General features: G+C 49.1%; 11 protein-coding genes across 11 annotated transcripts; 5 read left to right on the forward strand and 6 right to left on the reverse strand.

Moving 5' to 3' along the window:
- Nucleotides 1–14: 14 nt before the first annotated feature.
- Nucleotides 15–1,847, reverse strand: GL50803_0010807 (uncharacterized protein; the record flags this gene model as incomplete). Its single annotated transcript, XM_001708125.1, has 1 exon — nucleotides 15–1,847. The coding sequence occupies one exon, from the start codon at nucleotides 1,845–1,847 to the stop codon at nucleotides 15–17; it is 1,833 nt and encodes a 610-aa protein (XP_001708177.1).
- A 136-nt stretch (nucleotides 1,848–1,983) lies between these two features.
- Nucleotides 1,984–3,285, reverse strand: GL50803_0015289 (uncharacterized protein; the record flags this gene model as incomplete). Its single annotated transcript, XM_001708124.1, has 1 exon — nucleotides 1,984–3,285. The coding sequence occupies one exon, from the start codon at nucleotides 3,283–3,285 to the stop codon at nucleotides 1,984–1,986; it is 1,302 nt and encodes a 433-aa protein (XP_001708176.1).
- A 131-nt stretch (nucleotides 3,286–3,416) lies between these two features.
- On the reverse strand, nucleotides 3,417–4,328 carry GL50803_0010804 (uncharacterized protein; the record flags this gene model as incomplete). Its single annotated transcript, XM_001708121.1, has 1 exon — nucleotides 3,417–4,328. One exon carries the CDS (start codon nucleotides 4,326–4,328, stop codon nucleotides 3,417–3,419), a length of 912 nt encoding a protein of 303 aa, XP_001708173.1.
- A 123-nt stretch (nucleotides 4,329–4,451) lies between these two features.
- GL50803_0010803 (Qa-SNARE 5) lies at nucleotides 4,452–5,258 on the forward strand (the record flags this gene model as incomplete). The annotated part of the gene is made up of 1 exon (XM_038045631.1): nucleotides 4,452–5,258. The coding sequence occupies one exon, from the start codon at nucleotides 4,452–4,454 to the stop codon at nucleotides 5,256–5,258; it is 807 nt and encodes a 268-aa protein (XP_037901701.1).
- A 60-nt stretch (nucleotides 5,259–5,318) lies between these two features.
- On the forward strand, nucleotides 5,319–8,864 carry GL50803_0010802 (uncharacterized protein; the record flags this gene model as incomplete). The annotated part of the gene is made up of 1 exon (XM_001708119.1): nucleotides 5,319–8,864. One exon carries the CDS (start codon nucleotides 5,319–5,321, stop codon nucleotides 8,862–8,864), a length of 3,546 nt encoding a protein of 1,181 aa, XP_001708171.1.
- Nucleotides 8,865–8,884: 20 nt separating this feature from the next.
- GL50803_0010801 (Tubulin tyrosine ligase-like 6) lies at nucleotides 8,885–12,049 on the reverse strand (the record flags this gene model as incomplete). The annotated part of the gene is made up of 1 exon (XM_001708117.2): nucleotides 8,885–12,049. The coding sequence occupies one exon, from the start codon at nucleotides 12,047–12,049 to the stop codon at nucleotides 8,885–8,887; it is 3,165 nt and encodes a 1,054-aa protein (XP_001708169.2).
- A 199-nt stretch (nucleotides 12,050–12,248) lies between these two features.
- On the forward strand, nucleotides 12,249–13,871 carry GL50803_0017296 (Major facilitator superfamily transporter; the record flags this gene model as incomplete). Its single annotated transcript, XM_001708116.1, has 1 exon — nucleotides 12,249–13,871. One exon carries the CDS (start codon nucleotides 12,249–12,251, stop codon nucleotides 13,869–13,871), a length of 1,623 nt encoding a protein of 540 aa, XP_001708168.1.
- Nucleotides 13,872–15,317: 1,446 nt separating this feature from the next.
- Nucleotides 15,318–17,447, reverse strand: GL50803_00113450 (VSP with INR; the record flags this gene model as incomplete). Its single annotated transcript, XM_001708112.2, has 1 exon — nucleotides 15,318–17,447. The coding sequence occupies one exon, from the start codon at nucleotides 17,445–17,447 to the stop codon at nucleotides 15,318–15,320; it is 2,130 nt and encodes a 709-aa protein (XP_001708164.2).
- A 505-nt stretch (nucleotides 17,448–17,952) lies between these two features.
- On the forward strand, nucleotides 17,953–19,164 carry GL50803_0017298 (uncharacterized protein; the record flags this gene model as incomplete). Its single annotated transcript, XM_001708110.1, has 1 exon — nucleotides 17,953–19,164. The coding sequence occupies one exon, from the start codon at nucleotides 17,953–17,955 to the stop codon at nucleotides 19,162–19,164; it is 1,212 nt and encodes a 403-aa protein (XP_001708162.1).
- A 128-nt stretch (nucleotides 19,165–19,292) lies between these two features.
- On the reverse strand, nucleotides 19,293–19,784 carry GL50803_0010791 (uncharacterized protein; the record flags this gene model as incomplete). The annotated part of the gene is made up of 1 exon (XM_001708109.1): nucleotides 19,293–19,784. One exon carries the CDS (start codon nucleotides 19,782–19,784, stop codon nucleotides 19,293–19,295), a length of 492 nt encoding a protein of 163 aa, XP_001708161.1.
- Nucleotides 19,785–19,987: 203 nt separating this feature from the next.
- GL50803_0017299 (Kinase, NEK) lies at nucleotides 19,988–23,536 on the forward strand (the record flags this gene model as incomplete). Its single annotated transcript, XM_001708106.1, has 1 exon — nucleotides 19,988–23,536. One exon carries the CDS (start codon nucleotides 19,988–19,990, stop codon nucleotides 23,534–23,536), a length of 3,549 nt encoding a protein of 1,182 aa, XP_001708158.1.
- Between the last annotated feature and the right edge of the window lie 19 nt (nucleotides 23,537–23,555).

Genomic DNA, 23,555 nt, shown 5'->3' on the forward strand with positions numbered 1-23,555 from the left:
CTGGGTGGGTTTGTTCACTTGTAGGCAAGGAGAAGGCGTGAGACTTCGTTGCTTGTGGCGTCGTCCAGGAGATCGCGGCACTGTAGCTCGGCCAAGTCCTCCGTAACAAGCTCAAATTTCTCGACATAGATGCTGGGGTCGTAGGCCAAAATGGTGGCAAAAATAAATATACAATGGGGCAAAATATAATTGCGATGACTCCATTTCATGTTCATAGATCGCTTGACAACAGATGCGCAAGCATTCCAAAGGTTGTCTTCATGACGGTCAAGAAATTCGGACTGGTCTTGTAGACTTAGATGGTAGAGAATGTTGTGAATGGCCAGAAAGGAGTTTCTGCAGAACAGCAGGATGGATGACTGGAGCCCAAGAATAAAGTAGGAAACCAGATCTGAACAAATGAAGACGTGTGCATGCGTTGTGGCTAGATTGCTGCAAATCCAGAAAATCCCTGCTACCACATGCATTGCAGATGAATTAGACGCCTCCATGTCTCCGTCCAGGAGGGTGGTAACAACGTTGAGGAACGCATGCAATAAGTTCCTAGACAAAATGACATCCAAATCCTCGTTGGAGAGTGCATTCAGGATGCTCCCGAGGCTCTTGATAAGAATATGCACTACACCGGCAGCATACGTTATCGGAAGGTCGTAGATTGCATTGAGAAGAACGTCCATGATGTGGGTGTGGGCGTACACATTTCGACAGATATACTCCCGCGCCCTGACATTCTCTGCGTCGCAAAAAAAAGTCATGGCCCAGGCCAGGTAGATGAGTTGCTTGTTTAAATAGAAGAGCTCGAGATTGGGCTCCAGGCCCTTCAGCGCATTCTTGTGATCGATCCACGATTCGTGTGTACCCTCTACTAACCCACGAATCTGAACTTCGTCAAACCAGAGGGGGGTGGAAATGTTAAATAGATATAACAGTATCTCGACCACCAGGGGAAGAAGTTGCAAACAGGTCTGGTAGGTTGGATTGTCTAGCTCTGTGTCCTTCTTGGTGTAGACCAATGCTGCATTAGATAGAAACCAAAAGGAATTTGTTCTATAAATAAATGTCGCTGGTATCGATCCGGTGGGAATATTTTTGCACATTTCAAAAATAATTGGGCAAAATCCATTCAAAATTTGCTGGACAAGCTTGTGAGAGATATCTTTAGTCGAGATGCTGTTGGCAATCAATTGAATGATGGTTTCGTACACTAGTACATTGAGTGCCTTGTACTTGTCCTCCACCTGGACCACCTGATTGAGGACTAGAAGGAAGAGATCCACATCTGGCGCTCGAACGAAATAGAGCTCGAGCTCCATGAGATAATATATGTTGATGATTGCTAGGTAGAGCAGATTGAGATCTGCCTCCGTCTGTTGCCTATAAACCTCGCAGGATTGGGTCTGCTTAGATTGAGAGACAGAGCTTATTATTCCAAACAAGGATTCTATGAGTTTTTCTATCCGTGGCCTAGAAAAGCATCGCAATCTAGTGGGTGCGGTAGTAGACCGGGAGAGATCACTCACTATGGTGTACAGTATGTCTCTAATTTGCGACAACGCCTCCAGGCACTGACTGGCAGATTCTTGGCCAAAATACAGTGGAATAGGTGGAAATAAGATTTCTTCGTCGCTTGGTTTCGGACAAGCGTCGTTGCCAGCGCTCCTGTTGCTCTTGTGCGAGTAATTGTTAACCTTGTTAGCCTTGTCGACTGCATCACTAACTTTAATTGAGAGGTCCAGGCCCGAGAGAAGCCTGCGCTGCGATTGATACTCCAAGTCTCTTCTATCTTTTAAGAAGATGGTTCTAGCACTGGAGCCAGCCACTTCTCTAGTTTGAGGGGCGCTGATCATCGGCTCTTGACTCTGCTGCTTTGGCGCGTTAAAAGATTAAAAGATAGATTTCCAGAATAAATTTCCAAAAGACAACCATCAACAGCTTCCGTGCGCATTTACAGTTACAGATAAAGGAGGCTGGTGTGCCGGAAAATTATCTAAAGACGATTTTGACTTCGTTAGACTTACGAGAATAGTGAGTCATCGCCTGCCAGAGAAGAGTCATCCCCAAGGCAGAGAAACTAAAGGTGAAAGATGGCTTAAGAGTGTGCGTGTTGTAGGAGGCGTCGTCTAAGAACTTAAGCTTCGTGACTAGCGCCCACCAAACAACAAACTCAAAGTAGGCCAGATAGCCAATGGCAAAGACGAAGATCAGGAGAATCCAGATGACAAAGCGGCAGAAGACATAGCCTGCAGAGCCCTTTGGATTATAGTGGGGAAGAAGGCGGTGCCACAGCTGACAAATTGCCAACAACACATAAGTAAGCACCATCCAGGTTCCGTGGGTTCGCACTGCGTGACCGGTACCGTCGCCGTCATCGAAATCCGGCGCGATTACCTTGCCTTCTATATGTAGTATGATCTCCGTGATGGCGTAGCATATAGCGTACTGGAAAAGCGAGAAGAAAACATAGTAAGGAGAGAGGACCCCGGCCCGATTCCCGGGTGTGATATTAGGGCCAAGGTACCGCTTTAGGACCGGAGCTATGAGCGTATATGTCAAGAAGAAGGAGTTGATGAAAGCCTGGAGAATTGCGCCCCACTGATTGTAGTAGCTCCCGTTGCTTATCACCAGTCCGTGACCTCCCTGAGTGTCGGTCGCAAACACAATCCAGATGATCCACGAGAGCAAGTATCGGAGCGTTGCTTTATGTGCAGGATCAGTCGTAACACCAAACAGGTTTCCAGAAAACACAGATCCGTCCATGGTAATGGTTAGAAAGTAGGCCACTTCATGCCACGACACAAGACCATGGGACACCTTATACTGTCCGGTGAAAAAGTAAATGAGATAGAACTCCAGGTACGTCCCCACGACAGCCATGAGCATGATAACAGGAGTAAACACTGCTATGAGGGCCGGCGTGCCCCACTTGAGCCTAATGAGCGCGTTCTTGAACTTCGCATTGTCCATGTAGTGGTGAAGTAAAACGTACGCTACAGCCATCCACCCGGTCATCAGGGTACCGATGTCTGCAAAACGATGACTGTCCAGTCCCGACATGAGGTAGCAAAACGGCAGCAGGATAAAGGGGGAAATAAGAATCATCACGGTGTCAAAGAGGAACCACAGCACAGTCTTCCAAACAGGCGGTGGAAGCCACGGAAGATCCTCCTCAGGTTTCACGGAATAGCTCACGTGTCTCGTGTGACGGTCTGTTGTTTCCTCCCCAATTTGCGACATTTCATGTAGATATGAACTGTCGGCAAGGCTTCTCGGTGTATCCGTTGGCATTGCAAACTTTAGCACGTGGCTATTTTTTGATGTGTCAGCACGTGACTTATATTTTTAAATGCTACACTTATATCTTGCCTCCTAGGGTTTGCGCAACAAGAAACGTGAAGAGCCTGAAACAGTTCGGCCATTTAAAATACATTCTCATTACTTTGGGAGCCTTCAAGGAGCTCGTTGACCTCTTCCGCATTGGCGTCTTTTTCCTCCGACTTCTTGAGGTTGGGACGCCTACTCTGGCACGTTAGCCTGCATCCCTCTTGGTTTGTCACAGTAAATACGTATAGTAAGGTATGCGCGACTAAAATAGTTGGCACATGGACATAGCAGATTGACAGAAGGTCGGAATAAGGAACGTTGATGCGGATCCCGTCGATGATAATGAGCGCGAACAGGACTGACCCAGCAATGGCTGCGCTGAGTATGTAAAGGATCGCTATTAGGCTCGGCCTTCCAGAGTAAAGGATTGGGGGCCCTATTATCATGACAAAGGCGGCAGTCAGCCCGAGCACAAGAGCGTGAATTCCCATATAGCACCCCACGCCCCACAACACATTCCTAAGGGATCCTGGAGAAAGGAGGAAGCTCACTGTCCATACATGCATCAGATATGCAGGGATATAAACGGGGAGGCCCAGGCCCAAAAGGATCCTGTACGCCACCTCGAAACGCTGAGAACGCAGATGCTTGTTATTCGCAGCGCACTTGCAGGCCAAGGCGCACTTGATGATGCTTATAAGTATAAGGGCAAAAAGAAATAGAAGGAACACGCCCAGCATCGAAGCTATTCCGAGAATCGCTGGCAAATTGACATCGTACCTATCCTCAATGTCCTCAATGATATCCTGGAGAGAACCTAAGGGGGCAGAGGCAGACCACTGCTTGCCATGGCGCGTCTGATCTGGCACAGCCTTTTCCTTCGCTATCTCAAAGTCCTTGTAGGGGATAAAACCTATGCATAGCGCGACACCAAGCACTGCCCCAAACGAAGAGTAAAGAAGAATAGCTGCCTTGTGCTTCCAGCGTGAACCTTGCGAAGCAGACATAGCAAAAACCCTTTATTATATTTCCTTCATTAGGCCAACACATTAATAGCAAGGTTAATAGAAACACAAAGATTGAGCTATCTCGGCCCTATGAACCAGGTATAAAATTATCTTTGGATTCGTATGGAGTTCACGTGCCTGTTTGGTGACCTCCTAAGACATGAGGAGCAAGCTTCGCTTCCGTCCGTTCATCCTGTGCCTGACGGTATTGTTTTTTCTTCCCGTATGGACAATTCCCTGCGCAGGGGTGCAGTTTTGGACACCCACGAGCAGGCAAAGAAGGCATCAAATTTGGTCATTAAACTTGAGGCCCGATGCGGTGGCACCCGTGCAGGGAAACAGTTTAACAGTGCTGTAACCGAGCAGCTCATTGCAGAGGCAAAGAAGGAGATTTCACAAATTAATCTATCGCGACTCAAAGATGCTCCCCAGCACTACTACTCAGGGGTATTGAGTCTACTTAATCAGCGTCTTCAGACAGCAGTAGCCAAATACATGATGCGAACTGCTGAGCGGTCCACATCAGCACTGCCCCCAGCGGCTCGTATGACCCTGACTAACGTTAGCGGTTCTCCCTCCTCGATCAATGTGTCACGAGCACACCCTGAGGGGCTAATGATGGAACAAACTCTTTATCCCAGCCTCACCTTAATCGACCATTCACAGCAGGCAAGCGCTCAAAGCGTCACTCAAACACTTCATGAGGTTCAACAAATTTACAAGCACATTGCTGCAACAGTTCAACACGATGGGGAGCGCATCTTTGGTCTTCATGAAACGATTGATAATTCGGCGGGGTTTATGGATAGGGCGAATGGGTACGTGCAGAAGACATATGCCTTGTCCCGACGTTACCACAATTGCATAGTGTTGGTTTTGCTAATCATCCTTGCGTGGATTATCATCCGCGGGGCAATAAGGCGGATCTAGTGTGCTCCATCGCGGCTGTACTCTTTACTTGGCTCAACGCTTTCAATTCGTAAAAAAAGAATGGAGCATGCACAATCAAATCCCACTGCATCGGCGCCTTTGCTGGATGTCAGTTATGAGTTTACACACGCAGATGTGCTAAGCTGCTTAGAAGACACAAACTCCCCCGTTCCAGAGTTTTCAACCAAGACCCAGTACACATCGTTCCGTGATGCGTTGGCAGGTATTTTTAGCAACTTTAGCATAGAAATTTATACAGAGGTATCTAATCACTTTGGATTTGAGGGCGTCTCTGATTACGATCTGACGTCTGTGGCAAACTCTGAATGTCATCTCTCCGTCATTCAGCCACAGGCTCCATCGCCCTCTTTCCTGAAAGACGCCACACAGTCGGGAAACTTTCCCGGTGTGGTGGAGCTTTTGAAAATGAGCCTCCGAGTCTACGTCGATGAAATAGAAGGAGTCATCAAGGGAGCCTGCATGATCTCTGATAGCGACCCTTTACTCATCAGTCAATCGTTTGCAGTCCTGCTGGCAGTGTGGAACGATCTGCGCACTAAACTGGCTAACACAAGCACGCTTTTCGCCGGATACGGGCTCCCCCTTAACACGGTGAGGGATACCTTTATCGATGCACTTACTACTGACCTCATTAATGAAGAGCGTGCAAAGAAGATCATCTCCCTGATCATCAATGGGATATCTACATATCTGCTAGGGAGTGAGCAGCCTCACATTCTTTCTCTGCGGGCTATGATCAGCTTTGTTGGTGCTGTTCACTCTCAGTATATTGACGAATTGGTGGATAAGCTTATACCATCAGTAGTGGCGATTTTGCGAGGCAAGTTGAACGGACTTCTCACCAACAAACAGGGCAGCCAAAAGGCATCCTTGGAACTATTGCATAGCATCCAGGCTAGGATTAAACCGGCACTGAGCAGGGGATTATTGCACAACCTTAGTCTGTCCACGTCTGATTGTTCTTACGATTCAGAAGAAGAGACAGATAGTGAAGGCGGAGATGACCTCCAGGAGGACGACACATGCAAGGCACAGCCAGGTGTGCCTTCAGATGGATCTGCTAATGTGACGAATACAGAAATCAGTGTCCCTATTGGTTCAACTGATAACGCGGATGATGCAAATGACTCTTTGTTGATACGGCATCATGCTCCCGTGATGAATAGTGATATTTGTGTTGCAATCCTCTCTGTAATATCTTCCCTCAACGAGTTCACAGAGGTATTAGCATACCTGCTTCAAGTGACTTATGTGGAATTGCCAACAAAAGTCACTACGGCCATGCGCTGTATGCAGAGAAATAGCGGACTGTTTATGCCATCGCAGGAGTGCCTAAACATTTTAGAGGTACAGTCCAATCTCTCGCACCTCCGCACAAGCCTCCTTTCTGCTGTTTTGAACGATCTGGAGCCGTTGCTGACATCGCCTATCCTATCCTACACTGTAATATTTAACTACTTCAATGGTGGCAAGGGGCTAATCTATCACCTTTACGTTCTAGCGTATGAGGCAGAAGAGCGCTGCGGGGCTGCTGAGGACAGTCCCCTGTCGCTAATAGATAACTTTATTACGCGATCCCTCGATCTTTCTCTTAAATATGCATACAGAAACCCTGGCACATATTCTTTGTGTATAGATAAATTTCTAGCCAATCCATTTGTAGTAGACCAGTCTTACCTAAAGGGCAATCCTCCAACCTTTCCCGTAGCACAGGTTTTGGCTGTCAATCTCATTTATCTCAACTCTGTTTCTGAGGACATTCAAGAAACACTCAGGTATCTCCTCTCAAACTCTCTTCTGGTGACTTTACGTAAAATGCAGAGCAACTTATCGAGTGGGAAGGTGTATGAACTTGAAAACCCCAGTCTAAAAGCCCACGTCTACACTGCCGCGTACGTCGACACCCTTTGCTGCAACTCAAATAGCTCTGTTGCATTTGTCTCTGCCGAAGCCATTCTCGTCCTTGTGGATAGCATAATTCGGTTTATCTGCCTGTTAGAGCTAAAGCTGAAGGAGCTAGATGAGCTTTTTTGCAACCCAGAGCCTCATGAGCAGATACGGGAATACCTGTCTCTACTGTCTTGTCCCTCTGTTCCTGGCCAACCGCTGGAGGCGCTTTTGCGGCAGATCTTTTGTCCGAGTAGCAGTTTGCGGCTTCCGCAGCTTCTTCTTTGCGCGCTACTTGCATACTGTGGTCACTCATGTAACTCCTTACTCGCTTCTAAAAACTCCGAGCCCCAGGGGCCCGTGACAACGGTCGCTGCAGCCCCCATAGGCACCTCTAATGGGATTACCTTTCGAAGTAGCACCAAGATTGCATGGGAGAAGATGCTTATTCACAAAGCTCCACCGCGGAAGCAACCTCTGTTCCATAACCTCCTTGATATTGCTGAGATGATGGGTAGGTTTTCGTGGCCTATTCTGAGCAGCTGTATGGGCTTTCTTCGGAAGAATGATGGAAGCTTGGCAGCTATAGTTTCGCGAATGATCAATCTGTCTCTGAATAGGTTCCTCTGCTTTTCTACGTCTCATGCCCTTCTTATTCTGGAGCAAGAATCATATCTAGAGTTTCGATCGTCTATACCTTCAGATGATATCTCAGACATTTGCCACAAATATCTCAATAATATTACCAGCGCATCGAGTGTTGCGCATGCTGCGAAAAACATGACAATGAGCGACACCAACTACATATTGATCAACGCTGCCTTTCAGTCTTTTCTGGATGAAACATTTATACACGTTAGCGCCGCCAGGAAAACGCCTATGCTGACAACTGATATCCAAAAGATGCTTATGGCGTTTGTGTCCGGCCACGTCAGGGTTATTTCTCCCTTGCTGAAGAGCACCCTTGAAGCAAGCGACGTGCCCCCTCTTCATGTTCTGTCCTTGTCTGGCAGCATAATCATATGCACGCGCGAAGTGGCTGACACTCTTGATTTTGTTCTTCAGAGAACACGTGTTTTCCCCGCAGACTTGGCTACCGTCCTTGGAGAAGTGTTCTCCTCTGTCTACCCACAGATGATTCGCGACGGTCTTCTGGCGATGGACTCCAAGGGGTACTTGACAGTTCACTCCAGTCTGGCTAAGACGAAAAGTGCGAAGGAGCAGCTTAAAGACCTTACCAGGCAGGACCCCATTGCATCCTTTTTTAACAGAGAGCGCTGTGACTACTTCTGCTTCTCCTACGCCAATGAAGGGCCACATTACAAGCACCTCGATTGCTACACATGGTATCACTCGTTAGATTCTGTAAGGTGCTTGCCGAGCAAGCAGGAGGTGTCTGCTGCTGACGGACAATCTGACGCGATCACAGATGCGGCGCCAACAGTCATTGTGCCACAGTCGGCTCCTCAGGCCATGGGTAAGGACATCAACACTGTCATCGCTCTTGCCAACGCGTTCATTGTTCGATTGGTCAAGACATGCGGGCCACTTAGCAGGCGGGAAATTATCGATCGCTGTGTCGAAGAGGTCAGCGGGACGTCCAACGAAACAGCCAAGTCTTCGCTGGATAATTTAATTGACATGGACTACCTCAGCTACGTGGACGGTGACTCGTCGCTCCTTGCGTATGTGATGTAGATCGTGACATCGGTACAAGCTCATTGCGCCTCTCCCTTATCTTGCGGAGGATCGCGCACAATGACTCCTGGAATGGATATCTCCTTCCCAAATGCTGTGATATCTGCAGAGTACTGACTAAGCTTCTGCTTTTCACAATAGATGAGTTTCCAGTCTTCGAGAGCAGATGCGCCATTGCCAGAGCCGAAGACAGCACTTGCGTTGCTGATCTTTGGCATGACAATCTTCTTCTTTGTCTTTATCTTTGTTCCAAGACAACTATCAACAATTATATTAACAAGCCCACGAGACATCTTATCGATAAGCTTTGTTACCACCTCTGTACTGTGTTCTAGGGTTGGCGATGCATTAATTTCTACCAGCCATACCTGCAGGGCGCTGTCAATGATGAAGTCATACCCAAGCAGTTCAAAGTTGTTATCCGCTGAGGTGAGCTCGAATCGTGCCGCCTGCACGGTGGTTATTATTATTCGCGCCATGTCGTAGAGAATGCGGTCAGCTATTGTGTTGAACACGGCCTTGTCAGTGTACTGCGAGTGCTTGTAATCCTCCGCTTTGATGCGCGATTGGTTGCCGTAGAGGTCAGGTCCGTAGAGCTTGGCGTGCTCGCTGGTCTCATACTTCTGCTTATATGGACGTGATTTAGCTTTTCTTTTGTCCGTCTCCACAGTCTCTGCATCCTCATCGTTATTTTTATTTTTATTTTCTGTTACTATTAATTTGGATTGGGATTTAGATTGGTATCTGGATTTAGATTGATTTTGCGCACGCAAAATATCTACCATTTCGGTACCCTCTGTGCTTGTTGGTGGTGCTCTTATCTTAAAGTCTTCTGTTTGATGGTAACAGAAATACTGAGGATCCCTTTCTAGGAGGAGGTCCAACCATGGCTTGTCACCAATCATTTTATCCAGATAGTCGGAAAAACTCGTCCAGTCCCACATGTTTCCCTTACCGAGGAACTCGTCGTCCTTACCAAACTGCTCCGAGCACTTTTGAACGCTGTTGTTGCTGAGGTGGATATACGGGTTCTTCAAATCGTGTTCATCTAAGCTGTACTTTGACGAGCAAAACCTTAAGTACGGGCTCGTCCACTGAAATATTATCAGCGGGTTGATAGAGCTGACGAACACCCACTGACGGATGTCAAACTTGTACCCGCCCAGTAGAAGGGGTGTTTCCAAGTACCGCTGTATTATGTAACGATCAGAGCTGTTGACAGCCGCTTCGTCTGGAAGCTCAAACTCACTGTCTGTTCCGCCGTGCTCGTCCAGGACTAAGAGCTTGAGGATGTCGTTAGAGCAGAAGATACCGCGACCCCTTGACTTTGCCCCAGGCTTTCCGATAAAGATATTCTGCATGGAGCTTCTGATCGACACTTGAGGTGCGTGCTGCAGATACACTCCAAGCGCGCGCACCATGTGGTGGTATTCCTGGGCAGTTGCCGCATTAGCATGTATTTCGTCAGTAGCTGCAGAATATGGATGGCTGAACTGTTCCTTTCTCCGCGAACTGAAGGAATCTGGAGCAGGAGCAGCGATGGATTCTGAGCCATTAGCAACAGGACCTGCAGTGGTAGCGGGAAACAGTGTTCCCGGTCTGGGTCTACCTTTGGGCCCAGACCCTGCTTCTCCATCGGAGGAAAACAAGCTCTGAGGAGATATGGCGCCATAGAAGTCCGGAAGCTTGTACTGACGCGGCAGCCTGGGGAGTATAATGCCCATTTCATACTGCGTTACGGGAGGCACAACAAAGCGCGTCTTCTTATCCAACTCTAAGTCATGGTGAAGAATGGTAGACGTCAGATACAAGAGGTGTCTATAGGAGATCTGTAGCTGGTGTATACTGTACTTAAAGCAACTAGAAGGGGTTAGTTCTGTTCGCTCGTTTGTTTCGGCAGTGGAGCTCTCCCAGTCGATCATGGAATCACAGATCTTGGGGTCGCGCACCCAGTTGAAGCAAATCTTTACTACCTCAGTATTCAGAAAGTCCTCGAGGAAGTCTAGCGTCTCATCATTGGCGCTCATTAATTGCAATTGCGCTTGGCTATTGGCGTCGGATGCATTGACTACCCGATACGATTGTGGGAAGAACCTGGTTATGTCTATATCAAAGTTGTTAGGGGACAGGGTCTTGGTCAGGCCGCTCTTCGTGGTTAGCACTTGTGAGTTAGTGAAATGGTTTGTGTACTGCCACGGATGCAACCTTGTGCGATCAATATCTGCTACTTTAATGGCAAACTTGATATTAAAGTCTGTTGGGGTGTCCTTGTCGGGGTTAACTACCCAGCCTTTGTCTAGAAAGTATTTTTTGAAGTCCACGTATCCTCCCTTGAAGATAACGATGTTCCGGGGGTGACTGGGGCCTGACGAATCGCTCGCCAGGCGGACCGTAATGTATGATAGCCTCTTTTCAAACTGCTTGAGAGTGGAGATGACAAGGGATCCATACCGGGCCATAATAGCATTATCAGTGCTAGGCACCATAAACATGCTGAAAGAATGCTGTGCCCGTACTGTTTTGTCGGCCTTGCTCCCTGTTTCTTGTGAATTTGAGGACTTCGATGGTTTTGAGGACTTCAGTGGGTTTTTAAGCAATGGAAGATCGGGAATCTCGGCAGTGCTGCTTGTTAAGGAGGTTGGAGGGTCTTCATCAGACGTATCGTCGTATCCGTCCTCCAAGGAAATAGAAACCTTCTGAGTACAACGAATTCGCTTAACAATCGATGCATTTATCAGTCTAGCTTTTATTAGGGGATCAGTGGCCTTTGGAGCTGGATCCAGAGCCATAAAGTTTCTGGTGTAGTGTACAACAGAGCTCAATCCATAGACATACTCTCCAAAGAAAGGAACGGTACTTTCTAAGACAGGAAGAAGCTTCTGAAGCTTTGGAGAAGGTGCTTGTTTAAGCTCCTGCCCTACAGGCTTCACAATCATAGGTGATCGAGAGATTGACGGTATTTCCCTGTTGGCCGCAGCCTGAGTCATGTGTGCTGCTCCATCAGCTCTTGGCCTGGAAGGCTGCAAGCGCACACTGCTCACTATCATGGAACCTGGTAGGGACGGCGAGGCCCGCAATTTGGTGCCAGACGTTGCTCGCCGCTTCTTTTTCTGCTTGTGTGGCTTGCCATGTGTTCTTGCTGTCGTATTACTGCGTCCAGGAGGAGAAGACGACCTACTACTCATCAAAACCGGAAATAATGTGATAAAGGCAGGAAGAAATTTATCACAAACGCCATCAGCTCCCATGGTGGGATCGGCGTATGCACGCTAGTGGGACCATTATGGACCACTATGCACATAGATAACGATTCCAGTTAACGACTCGCATCCCTTTCTCTTTCCAATAACAATTCTCCGGCATCTCAAAGGTTAAAAAGGCACTATGGTGGTTTCCCCCCATCATCTGAAGCGCCAGCGAATACCGCGCTTTCAACGTATAGAGCCTGTTTCAAACCGCATGGTTGTGGACTCTCTCTCCAAAACGCGCAGGTCTCGATCATACCAACGCGGCTCTATTGCGATGCCTCACCTTTACAATAACAGGGTGTATGCTCCTCCCCGGCCAAAAGTGGAGATGATGGGGGTAGAGCCCACAACCTGTGAGATAGCTCTCATATTCATCAACAGCATATTCGCTGCATTTTCCTCCATGTATGTTAATGACTCCATAGCGCCTTTGAGTGTTTACTTGACAAAGTACTACGAAAACATAAATGATGAGCTTATTGGCTGGCTCTCATCGGTGATATTCTGCCCGTCTCTCTTCATGGCCCTTGTCATTGCGCCCTTCATAAACCGCTATGGGCCCATGAATGTCGGCATTTTTTGCCATATCTGGTTCATAGTAACAACTATCATAATGCCCTTCATTCAACACAACTATGTGGCTCTGCTGATCATGCGTATTGTCTTTGGTTTGCTATCCGAGCCTTCATGGCTCGTACAATCTGCGCTCATTGCAAAGTATATGCCTTCTAGATTGGAATCTCTGGGCTTTGGGGTCTGTATGAGCATCTCAACCTCAGCGAATCTATTGGGATTTGGGTTTATCCCGCCCCTATTTTCAAAGATTGACATCCACAAAATTCAGCATCCCATAAATAGACAAGATCCATTATTTCTCGAGTTTGAAAATAAAATCAAATTGGCCTACTGGCTCAATGTTGTCGTGTGTGTAATCTCCTTCGGTATTTATCTTGCATGCGGACTACCTCTGTTGCGCATTGACAAAGCCATCAAAAAGATCAACCAAGAGCGCGAAGACCAGTCGCTGGCGTTTAGACCGGAGCTTCCTGTCTATATGGATAAAAAGATTTTGCCCACACTCCCCAGCAAGAGCAATCGCATACCCTTCCTATACAAATTGAAGCATGCATTTATGCTTCCTATGGACTACTGGCCGCCAAATTTAGCTTTTTCACTTCTCCTGGGGTGTGCATACGGTTGCCAGACGCTGATACTGAGTTATCTCTCTGCAAACAAGAATGGCATTTCAGAGGAAACCGTGGAATATTTTGGCATAGTCCGATCAGTCATGAGCGTTGTCGGAGGGCCGGTTAGCGGTTTGCTGGTTGGAGCTATCGGACAGAGGCCACTTCTAACCCTCCTAGGGTATATCATGGCCATTGCAGGCTTTGTACTAACTATCTTCCTCCCTGACTGGTACAATATGATTCCAATGGCAATGATAGGGTTTGTGGACGGTGGGAGTGCAGCGTTCACCAAGAGTTTGCTCAGCAGCGTGGTGCCGTATGACCAGCTCAGCATCGCATACGCCATCGACGAGAGCCTGCTCAATCTCTGGCAGTTTGCTCTCCCGCCGATTGCCGGCCGGATAAGTGACGTGATGAAGGAGACAGACAGCGCTGGAAAGCCAACCGAGCGGTCCTTTGGTACCCCGCTGTTTTATTCAATTGCAACAGGAATAGGCCTAATACCCGCTGTGACTCTCGTCATCAGAGACCGGACCCGCTTTCGTGGGAAGCTGAGCCTCAGACCCGAGTAAATGGCTGGAGCCACATAAAGACTTCATGATATCCGGAGGAAAGTTCCGGTTTTAGCAGTAGCCAGACGTGAGTTATGGATGCGCATTGACGATGCAGGACGCTAAACCCCGTTGATTACTTCTAAACAATACACCCTACGAAAGCTCGTGCATGCGATGATGTACTCTATCTCGCAGCGATAACTCATCGATATGGCCCAGGTGCTTTCCACTGTTGCGCAAATACTTATATGTACACTGCCAAACTGAGGGGCAAAGATGGCTTAACAGAACATAGTAGCAATTGATGGCTGCAGAAGGCTGCTTGTAGCGTCACCAGTGTAGGTTGATACAGGTCCATAAAGACACTGTCCCGGAGAATGCTTCAGCAATTTTACAGTGAGACAGGCATTTCACCGAATGTGCTGTTTACTAGGGTGTAGAATATCTACAATAATAGCTTCAGTGGTGCTAGTGAGGCGGTTCTCAGGATGATCGACTGCGGGGTTGGTACTGTGCAGAGTGCAGCCCAGTGACTTGTGTCCTTCATTCAACACCGTTCCAGTACTACGTTCGTTAGGAGAGGTGATGGGTGCCTGGAGTAGTCTGACGAGCTCCCTGGCTGTTGATCTTTGAGTGTGGTCTAGAACAAGCACTTTCTTGAGGATACTCCTTATGAGGTCATCTTCAACTGCACTCAGGCTGAGCCTTCACCCGTCGACGAAGACATTCCTCAGGTGCTGCTCCCAGGAGATCAGGCATTTGAAAGCGGAGAGCTCGTAGGCAATAGCACCGAAGACCCGACGTCGGACGCAGGACCGGTCTCGCCCCTGAGGTGGGTCTTGGGGGCCATGTATGCTTGGTTCCCAAAATGGCACTCCCATTGTGCAGGACATCCTTCAGAGCCCGAAGTCCGCAAGAGCTGAGCCTGCCATCTCTGCTGGCATCGACCTTGTCGGGGTCGTGAAGGTAGGCGAGGATGATGGCAATCTGCTCCATGATGGAGAGCATTGCATCGATAGGGTTGTCGGTTCTTGCACAATCGGTAATCGCATCTTGAGGCACCGATCCCAGCGGTCCATGACGATGAAGACAGATCAGGCGTCTCTGAGCACCTGGTAGTGCCTAATGGCATCTAGGTGTGAGCGTCTGGAAATGGTGGCCAGCACGACCCAGTGGCCTCCGTGAGCTTCCCACTCTGAGCCTTGGATAACTACCTATCACATGGACAGTACCAAAACTGCCCACATCAAGCACCCCTCCTCGCATCGATGCAGCTCGTCGGCGGGCACAGGATATCGAGTGCACCGTCCCCGGCCATGACGGTATCAACGGCACTGTGCAGAGCACGCTCGGGGGCAGGGGAGCGGCCACCCCTGCTCCCGGTTGCAGGCTGGCTGGCGAAGTATACGAGGCGCACCCGCTTGTCAGGCAGCTGCACCACTAGTGACGCATTTACTACCTAAGTCACGCCTTCCCCCTGCAGAGGAACCACCAGCAGAGGAAGCCCACGAGGCCCCCCACGACAGCGACCACAGCGACGGAGATCCCCGCGATGGCCCCCGTGGAGAGCCCGCTCCTGTTGGTGTTCTGTATGAGGTAGCAGAGGACAGGCCCTTTATTGTTGGTTGGGGGAGCGCAGTTGGCGCAGTTGGCGACGCCGGTGATGGATCCGCCGTCGCTCTTGTCGCATGCTATGCACTTTTCTTTGGACAGGTAGTACCCTGCAGCGCACACCGTGCACTTGGTGGCGTCGTCCGCATTGCACTCGGAGCACCCAGTGGCGCAGGGAACGCACTTCTTAGTGTTACCGCCAGTCTTAGCATATCCAGCCTTGCACGTGTCGCACTGGTCCTGGCTGGTGCACGTCTTACATCCGGCCGAGCAAGTGATGAGCGCGCCGTTATTCAGTTTGTACCCGTCGGCCGGAGTCTGACAGGTATCGCCGGCCGGTGCTGCCTCCTCACAGACGTTCTTTCCAGGGAACTTAGTCGTCTCGTAGCAGCCCCCGTTCATACGAAGAAATCCGTTGGTGCATGAATTACACATACCCTTGGCAACGCTTCCAGCCTTACAAGTGGCTGCAGCACGGACAGTTGTTGAGCTACAGACGCCATTTTGAGGATACTCTGTCGCTGTGGCGCACTCAGAGCAGTAGCTAGCACCATCGATAGTGAGCCCACACGTCTTGCATGCTCCTGCTCCTGTGCCCGTTGCGCATCCAGCTCCGCACGTGCCCTTAGTACCGTCGTCCCCGTACCTGAGTGCTTTTCCGGTGGGACACTCGGTGCAGTCGCTGGCAGTGCCTGCGCTGCATGTCTTGCAGCTTTCGTGGCACGGAGAGCATGCGTCGCCGTTTTTATAGAATCCGTCGCTGCATGCTTGGCACTGCCCTTGCCCATCGCAAGTCTTGCAGTTAGCCGCAGTGCACTCTTTACAGATTTTCTTTGCTCCTTCGGTAGCTCCATAGTAGTTTCCAATCTTAGCGCAGCTGTCTATGCACTGGCTTGTCGGCGTGAGATATGTGCTACTATCACAGTCTGTGCAGACCTCGTTCTCCTTTCCTTCGTTGCTGCACGCCTTGCATCCGGGGGTCTTGCAGTTGCTTACCGCCTCGCACGTAGTTTTGTCGGCACTAGGCTTGTATCCATCCGTGCAGGCGGAGCATGTAACGAGGGCAGCCCCTGATCGGCCACTAACCAGAGCACACGTGGCGCAATTGGCAATTCCGTCGGTGCTGTCATTACAAGGGAGGCATTTATTTCCTGCACTGCTGTCATCCTTGGGGAAGAAGCCGTCTTTGCATTGGTCTTTTTGTACGCACGACGTGCCTTCGCTTGTGGTTTTCAGGTAGTTGTTATCGGTGCATTTTGTACACTTGATCTTCTTAGATTGCTCATCGTAGCTGCAGGTGTCGCAATTGGCAACGCCACCATTGAGGTTATCGCTGCAAGAAACACATTTGTTGCCATTCTCAGAATCATCAACTGCAACGAACTTATTAGTGCTACCAGAATCGCACTGGGCTTTATCCACACACGTATTATCCTTGAGGTACTTATCCTGGCCGCACCTGGTGCACTTGGCGTCTCCGCCGGCAGCGTCTGTCAGCGCCGCCCCGTCGCATCTCTCGCAGTACTGCACCCCCCTGTACGTTTTGCCGCTGTCGGTGAACCCGGTCGTGTCCGAGCACGATACCACAGAGTCCTTGGTATTCGCCCTCAGCGGGTTGAGGAAGTACCCCGGGGCCGCCTCGGTGCATACGCCATCTCCGTCGGAACTTAAGCACAGGCTGTGTCCAGGAAGGCCTTCTCCGCTGGAATAACAGCCGTCCTTGTACATGAATGAGTTGCCTCCGCACGTCGTACAAGCCCCGCTGGCGTGTGCTTTGCAAAGAGCTTTTTTATCCGCCTGCGTCTCCACGTCCTCACAAGCACCGTTCACGGGGGCGTAGTTTGCTCCGTTGCACTCGGAGCAGTATTGTTCTTGGCCGATGGTGACGCCACACGTTTTACACTTTCCATCGTCAGCTTCTTGGGTGCAGGCTGTCCGTGCCAGCTGAAGGATGACGATCGCGAGCAAAAATCTGCCGAACATTGGGCCGCCGACCTGCTGGGCGGCGCCGGCCTTCCCTGGGAGAGGCGGGGTCGTCTGATGTGCCGACATGCACTAACAACGGCTACTGAACGTTAAAGTAACCAGCATTCACACTGGTATTTCGTTACTGACAGAGTAAAGTATGATTATGCGCTAGAGATAAGGTCCCAAGTCTGGATTTGCATTAGGATGAGCGAGTACACCACCAATTAATTAAGACAGCGTAAACACACTACAATTATATAACCAATATCAAATGAAGCTGATTAGATGCGTACCTTTATAGGCTCCATGGCCATATGTACTCCTGACTTGGAATTTAAATGAATTTTAACAGCTCAGTGTGCACCTAGTTCACATGTCAAGTTGCCAATTGTCAAGTCGACCAGATGAGTGACAGCTTAACGGCAGGTGTAATCAGCATACTAAGAGATGACTAGGTGATGGGGGCTCATATTAAATTAAAAAGCTTGCCCATCAACCACAAACAAATTTTTTGCCAAAAATGTCTCTCTCCTCGGACTTCATCCGTACACCCATTTTCGATAAGATTCTGTCCACGATAACAGCCAGCATAACAGACTTTAGCACTCGGCAAGCGCCTCTTTTAGCCTATTCGACCATCGAGCCCTCTATGCAGAACGTTAAGAGCGCATCTGCCGCTGCTGCTCCTGCTGCTCTTTCTCCGTACGTCATAAACCTCATAGACGACACCATATCTAGATTCAAAAAGCATCCTTTTAGACTTAGTTTTGATATCAATCATCATCAACCTGAGAAGTTAGAGGCCCTTAACGCCAGTATTGTGTTCCAGTATCCATATAAACTGAGTCCAGTTGACCGAAAGAAGCTCTCTCCTACAGATCCTATTCTGGGAAGTTGGGCCAAAGGGGTCATCTGCGCGCACGTTCAGGGTTGGAAGGGAAGACGGATGGCCAGGTCCTTGATAACTCCACGAGATGTGCTTCCATTGACAGAGATGCACCTGTATCGTTGCCAGCAGGCGGTTCTTCGCGCCCGCAAGGAGCAGAATGTTATCCCAGTCAACGTGCAGACGGGGCAACCTGCGGTTTCCGACAAGAAGAAGGTTCTGTCGTCAATACTCACTACTCCTGGATCCACTCCCGTGGCCAGTACACCCTCTGGATCAGGGCTCAATCTCCAACTTATCCGAGACAATCGCGCAATTCTCAAATCTGTTCTGAAAGAATTCAATGTCCAGTTTGAGAAGCGGTTTAATAGAGAGCCCAGTAGGACAGAGAAGGAGGCCCTCCGTCCCCTCTATGTTGAATACAAAACTCTTAAGGTGTTTCTTCCGGATGACGACGACGATGATAAGCCGAGCAAGTCCACAGGACGTGAGAAGCGTAATCCTACGACTGCAGGATCTGGAAAGTTGGGTTCGGCTGAATCCGAAGCCCTTATTCTTTCTAAGGTTGCACAGGTTCGTGCAACTGTTGAAGAAGCGAATAAGTTCTTGCAACGGCCAGTGCCTACGGATCAGGCGCGTCTAAAGCAGTTCAAACGAGAGGTACAGAAGTGTCTCTTTGAACTGAAGGAGCAATACGAGACCGTACACGCTGATGTTAATGCTTACAAAGTCAAAACAGGCAAATACCCCGGGGATCTGACATCTAAATGGGCACAGAATTGTGTTGATACGTATCATATGCTTTATAGCGCATATGAAAAGATCAAGCGGAAGCTGGACGCGTAGCTGACCTCTTGCATCACATAAACTCTCAGTTTTGTCTTTCACAGCGTCCCCGCTACACTTGCAACACTGCCCAATTGTCCTCTTATGTACGACCCAGGCATTTACTTTGTGCTCGGCACGTCCTCGGGTTAGCAAAGCGGCCCAAGTATGTTGAGTGCACACTTATCCACGCCATCTACTACGTACGTGTTCATTCTAAATCGCACCAATGTCCCCGGGCGTAGCCTGAAGGAGACAAGAAGGCCCATGGAGGGACGACCAGGGGTCCGAACCCACTCCCTTAGGTCCTCAATAGAGCAGTAGCTTGCTCCAGTATCTAGATCCTTCACTGAGACATAGTCATCAACGTTGACGTCTATCTGGCGTGCCGGGATGCGATCAAGAGGTATGGTCTTTACCTGAGAAAGAGGTTGGCTGAAAGAGAATTTCAGACGGAATCTGTCCGCTCCTCTGTATGTACCAATTATCTCTGAGGATATCCAATTGGATATGACGCCTTTTTCGTCGTGAAGAACCACATCAGACTGTCGTGCCGCCGTACTAAAGTAGACGTTTTCCTTAGTGTAGATGCATGCTGCTCTGGCGATCGTGGGCATACGAATCTTCTCTGGCGCTTGCATGGGTGCTCTCTGTCAAGATGATCAGACTCTTGAGCCCTTGGAGATTTGAAAAACAAATGTTAAGCGATCTGGGCTGCTATAGCCGGTGTACATCCCCACACATTTTTGCACACAGTTTAAAGCGTCTCGTGCTTTCCGACTTAACGAGTCTTCTTTTACATTACCAAAAATAAGAAACCTGTTTCTGATCTGTTTTAGCGACAATGTGGGATAATCAAGCAGCTACCACTCCACGGCAGACGCCATTTAGTGACGACGCACATCACCGTGATGAGGTAGGGCTTGTTGGTACAGGACTTGTTAGAAAAAAGGGACTTGGGCTTATGACTACGATCCTCGTAGTTCCTCTTCATCAGCATCCGCCAGAGGTACAGATAAAGATTGCGCATGCTATGCGTGACTGCTTGAATATCACCAATCCCTATTTGGCCAGTTATGTAGACGTTACTCACAGCATGCGAGAAGCTAAACTTACCATTGAGACGGAGTTCTTTGGCCGTGGTTCTCTTCGGAAAAAGATCGACTCTCACTTTAAGCATGGTCTAATTTTTCCTGAAGCAGAGATTTGGAACGTGGTAGCACACATTGCTGCTGGGCTTGCCTATCTTCATAGCCCTCTTCCACTGCCAGGAAAGAAGGCTGGCTTTCTTCTTCATCTTGGTCTGTCCCCGGACTCATTAATGGTTTATAGTGACGCAGAGTACAAGCTCACAGCGTATTCTATCAGACAACTTCTGTTTCGGCCCATCCCGCCCGCGGAGTATGCACGGATAATCGGTATCGAATCGGAAAATGCACGTTGGTATATGGCCCCAGAGCTGCGTCGGGCCTTTTCCAGGTATGGTAGTTTGTGTCAATTGAGTACTAAGTGTGACATTTGGTCTCTGGGCATATTGTTACTGGATATGGTGTCTCTAGCGCTTTACAGAGACAACACCTCCGATCCTTCGACGGAGCTGGTGAAGAACGACAGCACAATTCCTGCTGTTATTATACTGCCCAATGATGACCGGCCACTCAGAGTCAAGATGGACGATCTGAGTGAAGAGCATAATAATAGTACGGATGACGAAGATGCCAAGAGGGTTTCTACGACTTCCTTGTCTTCTTCCGTCGACTACCATGGGTTCTGTCATCCTCCACGGTCTCTTCTTAAAACACTCTTGGACGACGGCTTGGACACACCTTATTCAAAGGAGCTTATCACCCTGATCAAGCAGTGTGTCTCAGAAGATCCCTCGGAGAGGCCTTCTGCCACAATCATATGCAAGCTCCCGTCCGTTCAGGAGGCTTTTTTGCGCTTAGAGGCACATAGGCTTGAAGATCACAAGTTATTACTGCAGGCGTTGCGGTTGAACGATGTGGCAGCTATACGAACATATATTAGAAGCTTTGATGCCAGTCCTTCGGATATTCTAAAAGACATCCTCAGTCCATGCTATACTCCGTACATTCAGATTTTCAGCGAGCGCATTCTCCTAAAGAATCTCTTTGTTACACTACCGAGCAGATCCGGAACCCCGACCTATATTTACACAGACCTCATGCAGGCAGCCGAGTGTGGTGATATACCTGCAATAGAAGCGTCCATCAATCGGGACTTTGGCTATATGTACATGGGATTTTCCAGTGGAACAGCTCTAATGATGGCTGCAAGGGAAGGAAACACAGAGTGTATAAAGCTCTTATTGGCAGAAGTCGGGATAGTAACGGCCAAAGGAGAGACAGCGCTAATGTATGCGGCTCAGAACGGGTGTCTAGCGGCTACGCAACTCTTACTTTGTGAGGCAAGAAAGCAGAATTATTATGGTGAAACTGCTCTTATGTATGCTGTGCAGAACGGATTCGTTCACATAGTCAACCTACTAGCTGCTCGAGAGGCCCAACTTCAGCGAAAGGATGGGCTGACGGCCCTAATGCTTGCTGCCAAGCTCGGTCGTGGAAGATGCGTGGCGATCCTAATGCATCACGAGGCGCAAATGCGTTCTTCTTTGGGAGAAACTGCTTTGGAGCTCGCTCTGAAGTATAGACATGGGCACTGTGCCGACCTGCTTCTGGATTATGAATCTGGCCTGATTTGTAGCAACGGAGCGTCTCCCCTGAGGTTTGCAGTAGATAATGGAGCTATCAAAGTTGTCCCGCGTCTATTATATCTTTGCAGATCAATGGAATCGTCCTACTTCATTAATATGATCTATGTGCTGGTTTCAGGGCAAACTGCGGAATGCTATGCCAGTCTTCTCATTGCTTACAATCAGCTACTCGACAAGAAACTCTCGCTAACTGTCACTGAGCCAGAGGCAAAGCGTGCCCATCAAGACAACTGCATCAATGCGTTTTGCTGGGCCCTTAATATGATGAGACCAGATTGTGCATGGAAGGTTCCCATTTTAGTCGACCTCACGGTGCCCCCTGCTGCAACGTCTGAGGAGCTCTGGGCCTCTGTTCTTGTGCCATATATGGAGAAAAGAGGCATTAGCTGTCAGCTCATTGAGGCCCTTCTTAATTATTCGATTATGAAGAAGGATCACGAAATGGTGTGGCATTTGACGCAGTATATTGCAGAGCACACAGATACCATAATCGTCAGCACATGGAAGAGGCACGGAGATCGGGTTAACTTTAAAACTCGATTAATGGAAAATGCTGAGAACGGGGATCTTTCCGGTGTGCTTGCCAACATGGACCAGTTAGGCTACGTGTATGGAAATGACACGGCTCTCTTGCTTGCGGCCAAAAATCATCACTTTGACTGCATTAAGCTTCTCTTGTGTGAGCAAGGCATTACTGGGCCAGACTGTGTCACAGCCCTTATGGTTACTGCCTGCAAGGGCGATGTCGAATCGCTAAAGCTCCTGTTAACAGAATCGTCCCGTTGTGATGAAGATGGAAACTCTGCTCTGATGCTTGCAGCAGAAGCAGGACATGACGCATGTGTGCAGTTGCTTATTAAGAGGTGCAAGGTTTACCAAGATCGTGCGGGGCGAACGGCGCTGATTCGCGCCGCGGAGGCCTGCAATCTAAGCACTGTTAATCTTCTCAGGAACGAAATTGGAGTTGGAGGAATGACAAGGCTTATGGTGTCTGCTGTTCTGGGAGAGGTGAATGGCGTCAAGGAGCACATGGAGGAGGCGGGAATGCAAACATGTTGTGGCTGGACGGCTCTTATGTTTGCAGCCAAGGCGGGGCATGTAAAGTGCGTCGAGCTTTTACTACAGGAAGCAGGCATCCACAATGGAGACGAGCGCACGGCCATCTTCATGGCAGCCAAGCAGGGTCACAAGGAATGCATAGAGCTCCTATTTGATAAGGAAGGGGCCCATAGGGACCCGGACGGCTGGACTATCCTGATGGCCACGGCCTACGGAGGACATGCGGAGTGTGTTGGGGCCATTCTGTGTCTCGATGCATTAAGTGGTGACAGGGAGGCTGCCGGCTTTCAGTCTATTGTTGGAATGAAGGCATATGATGGCAGGACAGCTCTGATGTTGGCTGCTGACCAGGGGCACGCTCAATGTGTGAAGCTGCTTCTTGAAAAAGAAGCACAACAGACTGATGTGCTCGGGGAGAGTGCACTCTTCAAGGCCGTCCGGTGGGAGCATCCTGACTGTGTTACATTGCTGGCTCCATACGAAGCCCAGCTCACAAATAAGAACAATCAAACAGCCCTAGATCTCGCCACAGTCATTCTAGGGCGAACCGTAGAAACCAGTGCCTTACAAACCTGCATTAGTATCCTTACCGAGGAGTAAAGTCATTGTCAGAATGACT

The sequence above is a fragment of the Giardia intestinalis genome, chromosome 2 (genome assembly GCF_000002435.2).
Source record: "Giardia intestinalis strain WB C6 chromosome 2, whole genome shotgun sequence".
Lineage (NCBI taxonomy): Eukaryota > Fornicata > Diplomonadida > Hexamitidae > Giardia > Giardia duodenalis.